This window comes from Geotrypetes seraphini, chromosome 5, assembly GCF_902459505.1.
Source record: "Geotrypetes seraphini chromosome 5, aGeoSer1.1, whole genome shotgun sequence".
NCBI lineage: Eukaryota > Metazoa > Chordata > Amphibia > Gymnophiona > Dermophiidae > Geotrypetes > Geotrypetes seraphini.
The window spans coordinates 197,299,348-197,319,002 of NC_047088.1; the positions used below are offsets into that span (position 1 = coordinate 197,299,348).

General features: G+C 43.8%; 1 protein-coding gene across 11 annotated transcripts in view; it reads left to right on the top strand.

Moving 5' to 3' along the window:
• ATF2 (activating transcription factor 2) overlaps positions 1 to 19,655 on the top strand; it is a 185,134-nt gene that overhangs the window by 139,112 nt on the left and 26,367 nt on the right. For 9 of the 11 annotated variants that reach the window (XM_033945185.1, XM_033945189.1, XM_033945191.1 and 6 more), the window contains 2 exons: positions 64 to 270; positions 11,194 to 11,299. In XM_033945185.1, the coding sequence (XP_033801076.1) occupies positions 64 to 270; positions 11,194 to 11,299 (313 nt within the window). Of the gene's footprint in view, positions 1 to 63; positions 271 to 11,193; positions 11,308 to 16,029; positions 16,156 to 19,655 lie in introns of those variants that run through there. The other 2 variants (XR_004539519.1, XM_033945192.1) reach the window with 2 other exon arrangements.

Sequence of the window (19,655 nt, forward strand, 5' to 3'; positions counted from 1 at the left end):
AATTATTCTTACATTATAAACTTTGTTAAACTGAGAAAATATTCTTGTCTTTGTTCTCCTTAGGCCTCTCCTGCTCACCCAGCACCACAGACACAAAGCACAGGAGGCCGCAGAAGGAGGGCAGCAAGTGATGACCCTGATGAGAAAAGGAGGAAGTTTTTAGAGCGGAATCGTGCAGCTGCTTCACGATGTAGGCAAAAAAGAAAAGTGTGGGTGCAGTCATTAGAGAAAAAGGCAGAAGACTTAAGTTCATTAAATGTGCAATTGCAGGTATATTTTATTCCGAAGAATGAACAAATGTCGTCACTTTTCAGATTCCCATTTTACTAGTCTTCACAATGTCACTTAAACTAAGTTAAATTGATCTTCTCTGATATGGTTTTATACATAAGGTGGTAATGATATAAAAAGGCATGTAGTTTGTATGTTGCGCCCATTTTGTAAAAACATATGCACCTATATGCCTTTATAAAAGCCTACCTGAAAGCTTCTGCACAAAATTGCACCTGTGCTGAGACAAGTGTAACCTTCAACGTGTTTGTGCAGGTAGATATTGGCCCATATTCTTGTATTCTATAAATATAAAGTGCTGATTCCTTCCCCATTCCATCCATTTTCTGCCCCTATAATACCTATGTACATGGAGGGTAATTTTTGAACAGGGCATCTGTGACAGGGAACTGAGATACCTATTATATAAAAACATGCCAGCACCTATGTGCTTTTATATCATGTTAGCAAATTGTGCAAAGCCACTGACATTTATGCCTGCTCCACCCATGTCGCACCCAAACTTTCTCCCTGAGCATGCCTACTCTGTGTTTACTGCACAGACTTTAAGGCATGAGCTATTTTTACCCATGAAAAATGGTTCATAAAGTTACCTCCTTAGTGCATAGAAGTTCTGTATTAAACATTCTGTTATTTTCTCTGAGGAAAAGCAGGATAGCTGAATTCTCGCCTATTGGTGATGTCAGATGGAGCCTAGTTGGGAACTTTTCTCCAGAACATTAGAAAATGTCAAATGTGCAAGCATGTCTACTCCCACCTGCCGCTGTCACATAGGACCACCTCATTCTTTTTTTTATGATGTAGAACAGGTATATTTGAGTGCTATGTTTGCCTCAACACTGATTACTTCATTTTTCTGCTCAGAATTATTTTCCTGTGTGTAGTCCTGTTGTTGTCATGTATTTTATTTTCTTAGTAGCTTCTCTAATTAGGCTTTTTTGGCCATTTCCTAAGTTTTCTTTGTTTTTCCTCATTAGCTTGATTTGGACCTAATGGACCTCAGGTTCACATCCAAGTATATTTTCAAAATTAAGTTCTTTGATTTCACTGCAGCTATTTTTCCAGACAACATGTCCATGAAGACCCTTAGCATCTTCAAGAAGTGTTGGATTCCTATAACTGGTGCCTGAAATGCCTGAAACACAACTACTATCCTTAATGTCTTCTGTGTTCCCAGATGTCAAAGAAGAGAATATGTGAGAGAAAAAGGCAATGAGATAAGCTTTTCGGCACAGATGAGACTGGTCCATTGTTATTGGAAACATTGGTTTGAATAGGTCCCAGAACTGTACTGGACACTAGAGATGCACTGGCATTGAAAATGTCCAAAGTGCCTTCAACACTGAGTATTGATAGAGGCAATTGGGAACAATCATTAAATAGTGTGAGACAGACAGAAACTTAAACTTTTCCTATGGAGGATTGTTATGAATCTGACTGTGAGCACTCTTGAAACTCTGAAGAGGAGAATAAGCCCTTCTCGAATGAAGGGCCTCAAGTCTCTTCAGATTCCTCTCTATCATACAAGAGTTGTAAATCTCCACTTGATTTTATGAGTGAGATGACTCAAGAAATCCCATTTCACTTAGAGAAGGAGGAAGAGCTGAGGGCAGTCTATTATTTCTCTAGCGCTACCAGGTAAACACAGCGCTGCACATTGTACATGTAAGAGACAGTCCCTTCTCAGAAGAGCTTACAATCTAATTATGACAGACACACAGAACAAAAGGGGAGTCAGAACAAGTGTTCATGTAGGGAATTGGAGGGAGGCTGATGAGGTGGAATCACAAAGGACAAAGGGGAGTCTGAGCTTAGTGCTCAAGAAGGGAATTGAGGGGGGGGGGGCTGAAGATGTGGCGGGAGACCATTGAAGGGATGAAAGACATATATTGATAGGGTTAGGATTTAAATACAGCTTCAAATGTGTGCTTTCAGCCTGGATTTGAATACCACCAGAGATGGAGCCTATTGTAAAGAGCCAGGCAGGTTGTTCCAGGCATGCGGTACAGTAAGATAGAAGAGATGGAGATGGGAGTTGACAGTAGAGGAGAAAGGTACCTCCTAAGAAAGCTGTGACAGTACTTTTTCACAGAGTCCTGAAGGAAGTTCTGATGAGAATATGGGAGACACCCTCCCTGCTTCTGTATTTAAGAAAGAACAGTTTCCTCTCCATTCCATGGAGGCTGAATTTGCATTCAAAAGAGCCTAAAGTTCCAAAGCTCTCTCCTCAGTGTCCTCTGGCTCGGACATTGGAGTCTGATGGGAGAAATTTTTTTTCAGAATACTATGCTCATATCCCCATATTATCCCATCAGTTCTTCATGGGCATGCACTTGTGGAACATGGTGTGCAGTATAGTATAGTTTGCTGATACTTTCCTTTAGAAGAAGGCTGAACTGTGCAAACTAGCAACCAAAGGAAAGGAATACAGAAAATACATGCTCTGTACAGCCTATGTGGGGTCAGTATTCAGCCGTCAGGTGGTATTTTGTCCAACGCCGATGGTGTTATTCCCAGATATTTAAAGCCAGCACCTAGCTGCTTAAATTGATTTTCTCAATAAACTTAAGGTAACTTTAGTGACCACTTATGAAAAATCCAGTGTTCATTCACTTCACGGTCCTCAGAGAGCCACACCAAGTGAATAGATAATTAGTCCCTAAATGTGGTAGCCATCCTCATCGGAACCGATTATGGTGAGTAATTGGAAAGAAAGAGGAGGTTCTGCTGTTGGGAGATTTCAACCTGCCGGATGCGGACTGGAATGTTCCGTCTGCAGAATCGGAAAGAAGTAGGGAGATTGTGGATGCCTTTCAAGAGGCTCTGCTCAGACAAATGGTGATGGAACCCACAAGGGAAAAAGCGATATTGGATCTGGTCCTCACAAATGGAGAGAGTATCTAATGTTCGAGTGGGTGCTCACCTGGGAAGTAGCGATCATCAAACAGTTTGGTTTAATATAACGGCTAAAGTGGAGAGCGGCCGCACGATACTTAAAGTCCTAGATTTCAAACGTACGGACTTTAATGCTATGGGAGAGTACCTGAAGAAAAAGCTGTTAGGATGGGAGGACATAAGAGAAGTGGAAAGACAGTGGTCTAAGCTGAAAGGAGCGATAAAAATGGCTACGGACCTTTATGTGAAGAAAATCAATAAAAACAAGAGAAAAAGGAAGCCAATATGGTTCTCCAACCTAGTGGCTGAGAAAATAAAGGCGAAAGAGTTGGCGTTCGTGAAATATAAAAAAAAACAAGAAGAGGAGAGCAGAAAGGATTACAGGGTGAAACTGAAAGAAGCCAAGAGAGATACGTCTGGCGAAAGCACAGGCGGAAGAACAAATGGCTAAAAATGTAAAAAAGGGAGACAAAAATTTTTTCAGATATATTAGTGAAAGGAGGAAGATGAAAAATGGAATTGCTAGGCTAAAAGATGCTGGGAACCAATATGTTTAAAGTGATGAGGAGAAAGCGAATGTGCTAAACAAATACTTCTGTGTTCACAGAAGAAAATCCTGGAGAAGGACCGAGATTGTCTAGCAAAGTTACACGAGAAAATGGAGTAGATTCTGCGCCGTTCACGGAGGAGGGTATTTATGAGCAACTTGAAAAACTGAAGGTGGACAAAGCGATGGGACCAGACGGGATCCATCCCAGGATACTAAGGGAGCTCAGAGAGGTTCTGGCGAGTCCTATTAAAGACTTGTTCAACAAATCTCTGGAGACGGGAGTGATTCCTGGGGATTGGAGGAGAGCGGATGTGGTCCCTATTCATAAAAGTGGTCACAGGGATGAAGCAGGAAACTACAGGCCGGTGAGCCTCACTTCAGTTGTTGGAAAAATAATGGAAGTTTTGCTGAAAGAAAGGATAGTGTACTTCCTTGAATCTAATGGGTTACAGGATCCGAGGCAACATGGCTTTACAAAAGGTAAATCGTGCCAAACGAACCTGATTGAATTTTTTGATTGGGTGACCAGAGAGCTGGATCGAGGACATATGTTAGATGTAATTTACTTGGATTTCAGCAAAGCCTTTGATACAGTTCCTCATAGGAGGCTGTTGAACAAACTTGAAGGGCTGAAGTTAGGACCCAAAGTGGTGAACTGGGTCAGAAACTGGCTGTCGGACAGACGCCAGAGGGTGGTGGTTAATGGAAGTCGCTTGAAGGAAAGAAAGGCGAGTAGTGGAGTCCCTCAGGGATCAGTGCTGGGGCCAATCCTGTTCAATATGTTTGTGAGTGACATTGCTGAAGGGATAGAAGGAAAAGTGTGCCTTTTTGCAGATGATACCAAGATTTGTAACAGATTATGTCCTCAAGAGGGAGTGGAAAATATGAAAAAGGATCTGCAAAAGTTAGATGAATGGTCTAATGCCTGGCAACTAAAATTCAATGCAAAGAAATGCAGAGTAATGCATTTGGGAATTAATAATAGGAAGGAACCGTATATGCTGGGAGGAGAGAAGCTGATATGCACGGACGGGGAGAGGGACCTTGGGGTGATAGTGTCCGAAGATCTAAAGGTGAAAAAACAGTGTGACCAAGGCAGTGGCTGCTGCCAGAAGGATGCTGGGCTGTATAAAGAGAGGCGTTGTCACTAGAAGGAAGAAGGTGTTGATGCCCCTGTACAGGTCATTGGTAAGGAGATTTGAGGCGGTCCAGAGGAGGGCGACGAAAATGATAGGAGGCTTGCGCCAGAAGACGTATGAGGAGAGACTGGAAGCCCTGAATATGTATACCCTAGAGGAAAGGAGAGACAGGGGAGATATGATTCAGACGTTCAAATACTTGAAGGGTATTAACGTAGAATAAAATCTTTTTCAGAGAAAGGAAAATGGTAAAACCAGAGGACATAATTTGAGGTTGAGGGGTGGTAGATTCAAAGGCAATGTTAGGAAATTCTACTTTACGGAGAGGGTGGTGGATGCCTGGAATTTGCTCCCGAGAGAGGTGGTGGAGAGTAAAACTGTGAGTTCAAAGAAGCGTGGGATGAACACAAAGGATCTAGAATCAGAAAATAAGATTAAATATTGAACTAAGGCCAGTACTGGGCAGACTTGCACGGTATGTGTCTGTATATGGCCGTTTGGTGGAGGATGGGCTAGGGAGGGCTTCAATGGCTGGGAGGGTGTAGATGGGCTAGAGTAAGTCTTAACAGAGTTTCGGCAGTTGGAACCCGAGCACAGTACAGGGTAAAGCTTTGGATTCTTGCCCAGAAATAGCTAAGAAGAAAAAATTTAAAAATTTAAATTGAATCGGGTTGGGCAGACTGGATGGACCATTCGGGTCTTTATCTGCCGTCATCTACTATGTTATTATGGATATAATTTATATAATAAAGTGTCAGTGCATAGTAATAAATAGTAATAACGACTTATCTTTAAGTTATTTCTGCTCTGTCTGAATCCCCACCGACGCGTTTCAAATAGCTTCCTCAGGGTCGGGGAACAGATTACTATGAAAATAAAAGCAGATATTAGTACAATCAAGGTGATTCAAGACAGAATTAGGAAAATATAGCTCGCGGACTTACCAGAACATTTTGAATTTCTAATTTTTAGAGTGTATCTAATGCCATAACAGTCATGTCGAAGTTTCAATACGGCCGCGGCGTTCAAAGAGGGAACTAAAGTACAGAAAACCCGTCTGATGTAAGACGATTACCACCAATCACTATTGGGGGCGGGGCCCCACTATCGAACAGCGGCAAACAGAGCGGTTTGAATCATACCGCCAGAGTTAACCAATCACTCGTAAGATTCAGCCCATAGGGGATCATTGTATTAAGTTCAAACATCCATCGGAGTTCCCTTAAATTTAAAGTACGTTCTATATTACCCCCCTCCCACCCAACTTGCACCTTATCAATGATCCGCCATTTTAAGTCCGATATTTTATGTTTAAAAAGAGACCAGTGTCTAACTAAAGGGGCTGTTTCCTCTCCTGTATTGACCCGGGACTTATGCTCGTTCAGTCTGATGTTCATGGGTCTAGTGGTGCGTCCTATATATAGTTTTGGACACAGACATTGGATTATATAGATGACATGGGTAGATTTACAGTCGGTTCTGGTTCTTGCATGGTACGTCCTCTGAGACTGGGGATGAGTCCAATTGTCCCCAGTGAGAGAGGACTCACACCACTGGCAACATCCACAAGTGAAGTGGCCCTTTTGGATCTGGCTAGCTTGATTTTTGGGAGGTTTTATAAGCTTACCTAGATTTTTGGCACGCTTATAAGCAAAAATCGGGGTCTCTACATCAGGGCCCAGAACTAGTTTTACCACATGCCAGTGTCTTAGGATGATGTTTTTTTATATCCAGAGCTAGAGGGGAAAATTGCTGTACACAGACTAAGGTATTTTCACTTAAGGGCTTCTGATTATATTCAAGTAACAGTCTTCTATGAGCATATCGAGCCCTAAGGTAAGCTTGATGAACCACCGAACGAGGATATCCTCTCTGTTTGAACTGGATCTTTAACAATCAGGCTTGCTTCTTGTATTCTTCTAGAGAGTAGCAAATTCTACGAAGTCACAAAAATTGGCTCTGGGGCAGGCTGTCCTTAAGTTTACGCGGGTGAAAATTGTGATACCTAAGTAAGCTGTTCCTGTCGGTAGGTTTACGGAATATTGTTGTCAGCAATTTCCCCTGCTGTTTCATAATCATCAAATCCAGAAAAGATATCGAATTTTGGTTGACAGTAGCAGAGAACTGAATATTATTGTCCATCTGGTTTAACCACACAATGAAATTTGAAAGATTATCCATACTATTGTTCCAAATGCAAAAGACATCATCCAGGTACCTCTTCCATAGGATGATGTTCTGATACCACTGGGATGATACAGGTAGGATTCTTCTAAATTAGCCATATAAAGAGTGGCAAGAGACGGTACCAGAGAGGCACCCATGGCTATACCATGCATTTGGAGGTAGAACTCATTATTACACCAAAAATAGCTCTTGGTGAGGACCAAACTGGCCAGCTCCATTAGAAATACCGAAGGGATCCTCCTACAGTAAGTTTGTTGGTCAAACAGATTTTTTAACAAATCCAAAGCGCCCTGGGTAGGGATCATAGTATATAGAGCTTTCACGTCAAAAGTAACCAGCAGCCAGTCAGTCTGGACATTTGGTATCTCTTCCAGTAACTTGATCAGGTGAGTACTGTCCTTGACATAAGATTTTATTTTGAGGACTTCTTGCTGCAAAAATAAATCCAAAAATTTGGATAGGAGTTCCAACACTGAATTTCTCATAGAGACGATGGGTCGTCCAGGGGGTGCAGATACATTTTTATGAATTTCTGTAAATCTACCCATGTCATCTATATGATCCAATGTCCGTGTCCAAAACTATATATAGGATGCACCACTAGACCCATGAACATCAGACTGAGCATAAGTCCCGGGCCAATACAGGAGAGGAAACAGCCCCTTTAGTTAGAGACTGGTCTCTTTTTAAACATAAAATATTGTACTTAAAATGGCGGATCCTTGATGAGGTGCAAGTTGGGTGGGAGGGAGGTAATATAGAACATACTTTAAATTTAAGGGAACTCCGATGGATGTTTGAACTTAATACAATGATCCCATATGGGCTGAATCTTATGAGTGATTGGTTAACTCTGGCGGTATGACTCAAACTGCTCTGTTTGCCGCTGTTCAGTAGTGGAGGGCAGGGAAGGGAGGGGGGAAGGATGAGGGGGCCATGTGATGTGGTGGGGTCACACAAAGTCATAGAGGGGTTTAGGTGAAGGAGGGTGTGGGTTGGGTGGAGAGGGGGGATGGGGTTGGGGGGTCAGAGGGGTTGGGGGAGGGGGGAGAGGGGATGGGTTGGCAAACAGCAGAGATGTGGGGGAGGGGACTTTGGATCCGGGGTTCTGGAGAGGACGGGGCAGGTTGATAGATTCTAGTTATGGGAGGTGACAAGTTGAGGATGGGTAGTTTAAATGTTAAGGGCCTTAATATGCCTCGTAAGTAACAATTGTTCTTGAAAAAATTACAGAGGCTTCGTATTGATGTTGGTTTTGTTCAGGGGATGCATTTTGTGAAAGTGGGGGAGAAACTGATACAATATAGAGAGTACCCCTATAGAGTGTGGGCTTCCAACAGGAAGGAACGGAAAAAGGCGAGGGTGGGTATTCTGTTTGCTAAACATCTCAAGATTGTCCCAAGTCAACATAAAAACTATAAATTACTATAAATAAGTTGACTGACAGCAGAAATTATAACCTAAACACACTAATGAATAAACTAATCAATACTGATTGTAACTGGTATTCCAGTGCAATAGGGATGGCGTGTCGAACCATAGGGTTATCCATCCATGCTCACAAGCATACTGCAGAAGATGTCAGTCACAGATTTTCAACTCATCCACCTCCACAGTCTCTGCTGCCTCCTCAGTTCTTCCTTCTGCAGGCAAGCATGAAAGTTTCTTTCTGATCCGCTCTGTTTATTTCTTTAATGTTTTGCGGTGGGTTTTTTGGTTTTTGGCTTGTTGAAGAATTTTTTGTTCACCTTAAAGGGACTGCTTTTCCTGCATGGAGAGTAGACATTTAAGTCTGCAGCTGGCACGTGTATCCTTCGGGGTCCTGTGCAGCCAGCCTGCTGAAGATTCATGGAACTCAGGGTTCCAGGTTCTAAGCGCTTGCTCACTTCCTTGACTTGGTCACACTAATGAATCAAGATCACAATAAAAGCAATTGCTATTATCAGCTGTAGTACTGCATAATTTTCAATAGACAAATGACATGAAAAGCAGAATAAGATCTAATGATAAGAAAATCATAGTAAAAATTGCTCAAACTGTTGTCATTTCACAGAACACCTGAACGTAATATAATTAGTGATTGTCCTAATTCAATCAGAAGAGATTTCCATAGTATGTGTGTGTATATATATATATATATATATATATATATATATATATGTGTGTGTGTGTGTGTGTGTATGTATATATATATATATATATATATATATATATATATGTGTGTGTATATATATATATATATATATATGTGTGTATATATATATATATATGTGTGTGTGTGTATATATATATATATATATATATATGTGTGTGTGTGTGTGTATATATATATATGTATATATATATATATGTGTGTGTATATATATATATAAAATGTAGTCTTATGACAAAACATTTATGGAGATGGAAGTTAGATGATATATAATCCTATAAAGCTTGTGTTCCATCCACTAAGAAAAATAAATAATATTTTCAAGTGGAATGGTGTCTTAATAATACATCAACTTAAAAAATTAAACATAGTAATTTGAAAATAATTCTGGGTCATATTGCCAGCTAGTATAGATTAGTGCTGCTCAATTCATGAAAAAAATTTTCAATTCGATTGGATTCAGCCTATTGAATTGATTTTCCTGCCCAATTGGGTGTATTTTTCAAACATCCTGGTGGGTTTATTTTATAGCCTTTTCACCCACCCCATCCCCTTTGCCCTCTCCTACCCACACTGGCGCTGCGGTGTAAAGAAAATAAACAAAAAAGACTTTTCCTCTCTCTGTTAAATCCTAGCTCATATTCGTGGTCTAACACCACGAATATGCTCTGGCAGAATACACATTTCAAATGTGACATATAATCACAAAACAGAAAATAAAATTATTTTTTCTACCTTTTGTTGTGTGGTCTTTATTCAAATCATGTTGGTCGAAGGCTCTGGGACAATCATCTTCTGATAACTCGCTTACCAGGGTCTCCTGCCCATTTGTCGTTTTCTTCTTTCTCCGTACTAACCATCCATTTTCCATCTCTGTCCTCCCCTTCCGTTTTCCTTCTCTCCCCCAGAGGTCTGGCATTTTTCCTTTTTTTTATCTCCATTCCCACAGCTGCAGTGATGGACCCCACCATCTCTAAGTCCACCATCTTTCCTTTTCTCAACTACCCTTGAATCCAGCATCTTTCCCTCCTTCCCCACCACCCCAGGGTCCACCATCTCTCTCTTTCTCTTCCCAAATACCCTCCTATCCAGTATCTCTATTCCCCCCCCCCCCACTATCCCTTGTGCCCAACCTCTCTCCTTTTCTGTTCCTTCCCTCTCTAAATCCCACTGTCCACCATCTCTCTCCCTCTATTCTGTTTTTAGACCCATTATTTCTTTCTTCCCCCCGGCATATGCACGTCTCTTTGGAACACCCCCCCTTCCCTCTCTCCCTCCCTCCATGTATTTCTACACCAGGCCTGCATATTTCCCCTTTGTTTCTAGCGTCCTGCAGCTTCCCTCCTGGTCTTGCCTTCAGCTAATTACGGCAGCCTGCAGAGGATTGCCGGTGCTGTAGCAATTCTAGCAGGCTGCCGTCGGCCTTCGCAGCACGTTCCCTCTGCCATGGTCCCGCCCCTTCTCTTACATCAGGGGTGGGATTACAGCAGAGGGAACGTGCTGCAGAGGTCGATGGCAGCCTGCTAGGATCGCTACAGCAGCTGCGATCCTCTGAAGGCTGCCATAATTAGCTGAAAGTGAGACTAGGAGTCCAGGGGGGAAGCCGAAGGATGCTAGAAAGAGCGCCTATGCAGTACTCCCCGACTGACCCTCGCCCCCTAAAGCAGGAGCAGCAGCGGCAGTGGACGGCCAGCAAGAGGCAGCGCTGCCATTCCTGCTTTAGGAGACCTGAATGTTGGTCACCGAATTGGAGAGCCCAATTTTTTATTTTTTTTTAAACAAATCGATTCACCAAAGTGAATCGAATCTATTCGAATCGGCGAATTGAGCAGCACTAGTATAGATCTTATAATGAAGGGCATTACATGATCACATCCATATATAAATTGGTGCAATAACAATTAACAAATGACAGCTTTATCTTGAACTCCAAAGAATGCATTTAGTTGTTTTCTAAAGAAGAGTTCTCATGTTCCTAGAATGAAGTTACCCTGCTGAGAAATGAAGTGGCACAGCTGAAACAGCTTCTTTTGGCTCATAAAGATTGTCCTGTAACTGCCATGCAGAAGAAATCTGGCTATCATAGTAAGTAATGTTCTAATATCTATAGTCTCAGGCTGTATTAATGAAATAACTTTTTCAAAATGGATTAGGCTAACATTAAAATGATTAGTACAGTTCTTGCATTTAGAATTAAATACTACTACTACTTATCATTTCTATAGCACTGTACATTAAAACATTCAAGAGACAGTCCCTGCTCAGTAGAACTTACAATCTAATCAAACAGATAAACAGGACAAGTAGGGGTGGCAAGTCAAATGCGCGCAAGACAAATGCGCGTGGACAAATGTGCAAAGATAAGTGAGCGCAAGACAAATGAGCGCCAAGACAAGTGAGCGCAAGATAACTGCGCCAAGACAAGTGAGCGCAGACAAATGGGAGCAGACAAATGAGCACAAAGACAAATGGGATCAGACAAATGAGCGCAAAGACAAGTGAGCAAGATAACTGCCAAGAATGTGCTCAGAATAGCCCGCCGTCATTTCGCTAGCCTCTTTGTGATTTGTTATGTAAGCTTCTTTTTTACATGCTCGGAACAGCCTGCCCTCCCTTCGCTAGCATCTTTGTGATTGGTTACGTTTGCTCCTTTTATAATGAAACTTTGAGCTAAACTGGAACTACATAGTGTTTTCTTATACCCACTTATCTAGGGATTCTGTTGCGCGCATCTTATATAAAAAGTTAGCAAATGAAAATATAAACATACCTTGCAAATAAAGAAATTTGGAAGTAGTGTCACTCTCACCAAATGCGAGTGAAATCCAAATTTGGAAGTATTGTTGCTCTCACCAAAGGCAAGTGAAATCCGCGCAAGAGAAATACCTGTTATAGAGCAAGTTCTAGACCAGACCTATAATGGACACAATCAGGCAACCACCATGGGTTATTTGTTAATCTCAAGAACTGGTATTTTAGGAGTCATTTAGTGCCATTCTGAGGTCTTAGAGTTAGATTTGTTTAATATCTCAGAGTCTTTTGCTGCTCTCTGGACTTGTCAACACACAGTAATGTAATGCTGACATTGTGAAAGTCCTGTGATAACCAAGATGCAGTTATACCCTGATCTTCCCATCTGATCTTCATCAATTCAACTTTACATGGACTTCTAAAGCATTGAAATATCTATCTTATTCATAAAGACTCTTCACAAATACTTGAAGTAAACACATCCAGATAAAAGATTTAGTGCCAGATTCTATAATGGCACTGGTATCTGTGGCCACCTAAAAAATGGCTACCGTTCACATGGCAATCACGCACCAGCACCATTTGTAGAATCAAGTCTTTGTGAAAGGTAGGTGCTGGAAATGTAGACCAGGGTTTTCAAGGTCTACATTTCTGGCGCCTACTTTATGACGTTCAATGCCATTTCTGGCATTGGTCACACCTACAGTGGAGTTAGGCACTATAAAGCGCCTCCATAGCCAAAAAGCAGCTACATTTTTTTTTTTAACGCTTTTTTTTTTTTTTTTTTACTGCATTTTGCACTTAAGCTAGGCACCTGTAGGGTACTTACTGGTGCCTAACCTAAGGCGCCATTATATAATATTCACCAAGGTTATGGTGGTGGTGACTGCTCATCTCTGCAGAGCGGGTTGGCAAGTACACCTATACTAGGACAATTGGCTTATCAGAGCACGGTCCCCCACGGAAGAATAAAAAACGGTAGCGGCAGTTATGGAGACGTTACAGAGTAAGGGATTAGGAAGAGCTTGTATATAGAATTACAAGGGAGGCATGGTTGAGCTCCATAAATGTTCAGGCTGTTTCTGTTTCCTGCTTAATTTCTATTTTCTTGGATTCATTGTTCCTTTCAGAAGTAGAAGTAGAAGGGTACTGAACTTCCAAAAAAGGAATTGCAAGAGATGAGACTTATGGTGGGGAAGAAGATTAAGAAGAGGATAAGCACTGTAAAAACACTAGAGCAAGCATGGTCCCTTTTTAAGGACACAGTCACCAAGGTGCAAAATCTATATATAACAAGGGATCCAAGAGGAAAAAGAACAAGGAACCGGTGTCTCACTGTAGCGGTGAAGGAAGCGATCAGAGACAAGAATAATAATAATAATAACTTTATTTTTGTATACCGCAATACCACAAAACAGTTCAGAGTGGTTTACAAGAGAAGAGACTGTACATATGCAGCGAAGATACAGAATACCACAAAACAGTTCAGAGCGGTTTACAGGAGAGGAGACTGTACATATGGAGCGAGGATACAGAGAGTTGTTATCAAGTGTATAGTATAACCAGTAGCAATTACAAAATGATACAATAACAATTACAAGGGGGTGCAGAAAGGGGAAAGGAAAGACCGGGGGAGATGAGGTAAAAAGGTGAGAAGGGAGAGGAGGGGAAGGAAGGGAGGCGGGGGTCGAGATTAGTATTTGGTTGGGAGGGAGGGAGTTAGAGGAATTTATCAAAGAGGTATGATTTGAGAGATTTCCTGAAGGATAGGTAGGATGGGGCAAGAGAGATGAGGGTGGTCAAGCAGTCATTCCATTTGCCAGCTTGGAAAGAGAGGGTTTTGTCGAGGAATCTTTTGTAGATGCATTCCTTTGGAGAGGAATGGAAAAGGTAAAAAACGGATGAAAACTGGACAAAGCACAAACAACGTCAAAGCAGGTGCCATAAGGCGGTAAGAGGGGCCAAAAGAGACTATGAGGAAAAAATAGCCAAGGAGGCAAAAAACTTCAAGTCGTTCTTTTGAGATATTAAGAGGAAACAACCTGGGAAGGAAGTGGTGGGGCCGTTGGATGACCATGGAGTAAAGAGAGTACTAAAGGAAGACAAAGCCATTGCCAACAAACTAAACACATTTTTTGTATCTGTACCAGAAGCTGACAGGCTTATATGCAGGAAACGAAGATGGGAAACTGACAGGGTTGACAGTCAGTCTAGACCAGGGATCTCAAAGCCCCTCCTTGAGGGCCGCAATCCAGTCGTGTTTTCAGGATTTCCCCGGTAAATATGCATTGAAAGCAGTGCATGCACATAGATCTCATGCATATTCATTGGGGAAATCCTGAAAGCCTGACTGGATTGCGGCCCTCATGGAGGGACTTTGAGACCCCTGGTCTAGACAATATATGCAGGCAGATTGATAAGCTTAAAAACGATAAATCTCCGGGACCAGATGGCATCCATCCGAGGGTAATCAAGGAACTGAAAGAGGCTATAGCCGAACTGCTTCAACTAATAGCCAATCTGTCAATCAAATCAGGAAGGATTCCAGAAGACTGGAAAGTGGCGAATGTTATGCCGATCTTCAAGAAAGGTTTGAGGGGAGATCCGGGAAACTACAGACCGGTGAGTCTGACCTCAGTACCGGGAAAGATGGTAGAGGCGCTGATAAAGGACCACATCATTGATCACCTTGACAGATACGTTCTGATGAGGACCAGCCAGCAAGGCTTTAACAAAGGAAGATCTTGCTTGGCAAACTTGCTGCACTTCTTCGAAGGAGTAAACAGGCAGATAGACAAGGGTGACCCGGTAAACTTCGTATATCTGGATTTTCAGAAGGCGTTTGACAAGGTTCTGCATGAACGACTACTTTGAAAAATTGCAAGCCATGGAATCGAGGGTGAAATACTCATGTGGATTAAAAACTGGCTGGCGGATAGGAAACAGAGAGTGGGGGTAAATGGACAATACTCTGACTGGAAGACCATCACGAATGGCAAGCCACAGGGTTCAGTGCTTGGAACCGTGCTCTTCAACATATTTATAAACAACCTGGAAATTGGTACAACGAGTGAGGTGATTAAAGATGCAGGAGGATTGCAAAGACCTGCAACGGAACATTAACATGCTCGAGAAGTGGGCCACGACATGGCAAATGAGGTTTAACGTGGATAAGTGTAAGGTGATGCATGTTGGTAAGAAAAATCTTATACACAAATACAGGATGTCCAGTGCAGTACTTGGAGAGACCCTCCAGGAAAGAGACTTGGGAGTACTGGTCGACAACAAGCCGTCCGCGCAATGTGCGGCGGCAGCAAAAAGGGCTAACAGAATGCTAGGAATGATTAAGAAGGGGATCACAAACAGATCGGAGAATGTTATCATGCTGCTGTACCAGGCCATGGTACGCCCTCATCTGGAATACTATGTCCAGCACTGGTCGCCGTACATGAAGAAGGACACAGTACTACTTGAAAGGGTCCAGAGAAGAGCAACTTAAATGGTTAAGGGGCTGGAGGAGTTGCTGTACAGTGAGAGATTAGAGAAACTGGGCCTCTTCTCCCTTGAAAAGAGGAGACTGAGAGGGGACATGATTGAAATCTTCAAGATAATGAAGGGAATAGACTTAGTAGATAAAGACAGTTTGTTCACCCTCTCCAAGGTAGAGAGAACGAGAGGGCACTCTCTAAAGTTAAAAGGGGATAGATTCCATACAAACATAAAGAAGTTCTTCACACAGAGAGTGGTAGAAAACTGGAACGCTCTTCTGGAGGCTGTTGTACGGGAAAACAGCCTCCAGGGATTCAAGACAAAGTTAGACAAGTTCCTGCTGAACCAGAATGTACGCAGGTAAGGCTAGTCTGTTAGGGCACTGGTCTTTGACCTAAGGGCCGCCGCGTGAGTGGACTGCTGGGCACGATGGACTACTGGTCTGACCCAGCAGCGCCAATTCTTATGTTCTTATTACTGCTTCTACAGTGATTGTTTTAACTTTATCTGAGCAGATCAGACACTTGAATTTGGGAAATTTCCTGTACCCCTCCTTCTCCTGTTTTCTTCTATAGGGCTGTCACAAGGAGCAGGAGTTGAAAAACTGTGATTGACATCTTCTGTAGTATTCTCGCGAACATGGAAGGATAACCCTATGGTTCAGCATACCATCCCTAACTACTGGAAAAGATATTATCAAGGTAAGAACCTAATCTCTTTTTCAACATTTTCTTAAAAATTAGAAATCAGCCCAATACACATTCTGGTGGCGTACAGTTTCCCTAAAATTTATAGAAGATATGAACAATATGCTATTGGAAAAAACAATATTTTGACTTTAACCTCACAATGCTCCATTTGGTCTCCTATTTTTAAAAAATGTACTTATAGAAATTTCTTAATACATTACAATATTAGAAATCAGGCAAATGGCATAAAAGAAAATAACCACATAGGTAACAGTTCAATTCATTCCAACAAGTCCACATTTCGGGGAAGGAAGGAGCAGAAAACAACAAGAATAAAAAAAAAATCACATCTTTGGCTGGAAATCATATAACTAATCTCATTTTACCTTATGGAGTAGATTTAAACTGATTTTTTCTCAGGTTTATTCAAAAGAAAAGATTCTAGCTGACTTGGTTCCAAAAATACATAAGAGTTATTCTCCTACGTAACCAGGCATTTTGATGGAGACTTTAAGAAAAAAGTGCCTCCCATTGCCAAGATTTAGCAAAAGGAAGGCTTTACGCCAAATTGGAGTCTACCTGGATACGTCTGGGAAAATTGATATTGACTGCCCATAAAATAACACTGATTTTTTTGGAAAGTACCGTATTTTCGCGGATATAACGCGCGCGTTATACGTGATTTTACGTACCGCGCATACCCCTCGCGCGTTATATGCCTGAGCGCGGTATAGAAAAGTTTTTAAACATAGTTCCCACCCCGCCCGACGCCCGATTCACCCCCCCAGCAGGACCGCTCGCACCCCCACCCCGAACGACCGCTCGCACGCGCTCCCACCCGCACCCGCATCCACGATCGGAGCAAGAGGGCGCCCAAGCCCTCTTGCCCGGCCGACTCCCCGACGTCCGATACATCCCCCCCCCCCGGCAGGACCACTCGCACCCCCACCCCGAAGGACCGCCGACTTCCCGACAATATCGGGCCAGGAGGGAGCCCAAACCCTCCTGGCCACGGCGACCCCCTACCCCCACCCCGCACTACATTACGGGCAGGAGGGATCCCAGGCCCTCCTGCCCTCGACGCAAACCCCCTCCCCCCAACGACCGCCCCCCCCCAAGAACCTCCGCCCGTCCCCCAGCCGACCCGCGACCCCCCTGGCCGACCCCCACGACACCCCCACCCGCCTTCCCCGTACCTTTGTGTAGTTGGGCCAGAAGGGAGCCCAAACCCTCCTGGCCACGACGACCCCCTAACCCCACCCCGCACTACATTACGGGCAGGAGGGATCCCAGGCCCTCCTGCCCTCGACGCAAACCCCCCTCCCTCCAACGACCGCCCGCCCCCAAGAACCTCCGACCGCCCCCCCAGCCGACCCGCGACCCCCCTGGCCGACCCCCACGACCCCCCCACCCCCCTTCCCCGTACCTTTGGAAGTTGGCCGGACAGACGGGAGCCAAACCCGCCTGTCCGGCAGGCAGCCAACGAAGAAATGAGGCCGGATTGGCCCATCCGTCCTAAAGCTCCGCCTACTGGTGGGGCCTAAGGCGCGTGGGCCAATCAGAATAGGCCCTGGAGCCTTAGGTCCCACCTGGGGGCGCGGCCTGAGACACATGGTCGGGTTTGGCCCATGTGCCTCAGGCCGCGCCCCCAGGTGGGACCTAAGGCTCCAGGGCCTATTCTGATTGGCCCACGCGCCTTAGGCCCCACCAGTAGGCGGAGCTTTAGGACGGATGGGCCAATCCGGCCTCATTTCTTCGTTGGCTGCCTGCCGGACAGGCGGGTTTGGCTCCCGTCTGTCCGGCCAACTTCCAAAGGTACGCGGAAGGGGGGTGGGGGGGGTCGTGGGGGTCGGCCAGGGGGGTCGCGGGTCGGCTGGGGGGCGGGCGGAGGTTCTTGGGGGGGGGCGGGCGTTGGGGGGGGGGGGTTTGCGTCGAGGGCAGGAGGGCCTGGGATCCCTCCTGCCCGTAATGTAGTGGGGGGTGGGGTTAGGGGGTCGCCGTGGCCAGGAGGGTTTGGGCTCCCTCCTGGCCCGATATTGTTGGGGAGTCGGCGGTCCTTCGGGGTGAGGGTGCGAGTGGTCCTGCCGGGGGGGGGGATGTATCGGACGTCGGGGGGGGGGGCATCAGGCTTTCAGAATGGGGACAGACCTTCAAGGGGGACAGGACTTCAAGGGGGGACAGTGCACGGAAAGTCAGGGGGGGTGAACGGAGAGTCGGGACAGCGCACGGAAAGTCAGGGCAGTGCACGGAAGTCAGGGGGGTGAACGGAGAGTCGGGACAGCGCACGGAAAGTCAGGGCGGGCGAAAGGAGCGTCGGGCATCATGCGCGTTATATGCCTGAGCGCGGTATAGAAAAGTTTTGGTACATATCATCGTGATTTCTGCGCGCTATACCCCTGTGCGCGTTTTACACAGGTGCGCGTTATATCCGCGAAAATACGGTAAGCTTTCATAACTTTTTTTTTCTCCAAAGATGATAATGTAATTAACAAAGTAGATCTTTTAGATATAAGCTGTTTTGTATTTTCTAGAAATCTTGTGAGATCTAAACTGTCAGGAGAATTAATATTATCAATATCCCCTTCTAGAACTATTTCTCTAATACCAACTAGAATATAATAAGCATTAACAATGTCCCTGTCTTCTATGACTAATTGCAATACCTCTTTAAGATAAATTTTAAAGAACTCTCTAGGTGATAGAAAATGAGTTACCAGAATATTCAAGAGTCTCAAGTTAAGCATTCTTGTAGAATTTTCCAATATTTCTAATTTTGAATGAATCATTAAGTTATCTTTAATTGTAGACACTTGTGCTGACTGACAAAGCTTAACTTGAGCATCCATTTTTCCAAGTTATTTTTCCACCAATTTTCATTTAGAATCTTGGTCACTAAATTTTACAGAGACCTCTTCAGAAAATTTTGCAAAGTTCTGTAGATAAGTTTGTAAAGTTCTATCCATTTTAACTATCGCCTTCATAATATCTTTTAAAGTGATATCACTTCCTTCTGGGACTGAATCATCTATAGAATAATATTTAAAAGATATAGTAGTAGGGACAGAAATTATCTGTAAATTAGTCCCTGTGGTATGAAAGTCCTGAGATATCAGTTATATCATAAGAACATAAGCAATGCCTCCGCTGGGACAGACCTGAGGTCCATCGTGCCCAGCAGTCTGCTCATGCGGCGGCCCAACAGGTCCAGGACCTGTGCAGTAATCCTCTATCTATACCCCTCTATCCTCTTTTCTAGCAGGAAATTGTCCAATCCTTTCTTAAACCCCAGTACCGTACTCTGCGTCCTCTGGAAGCGCATTCCAGGTGTCCACCACACGTTGGGTAAAGAAGAACTTCCTAGCATTCATTTTGAATCTGTCCCCTTTCAACTTTTCTGAATGCCCTCTTGTTCTTTTATTATTCGAAAGTTTGAAGAATCTGTCCCTCTCTACTCTCTCTGTGCCCTTCATGATCTTGTAAGTCTCTATCATATCCCCTCTAAGTCTCCTCTT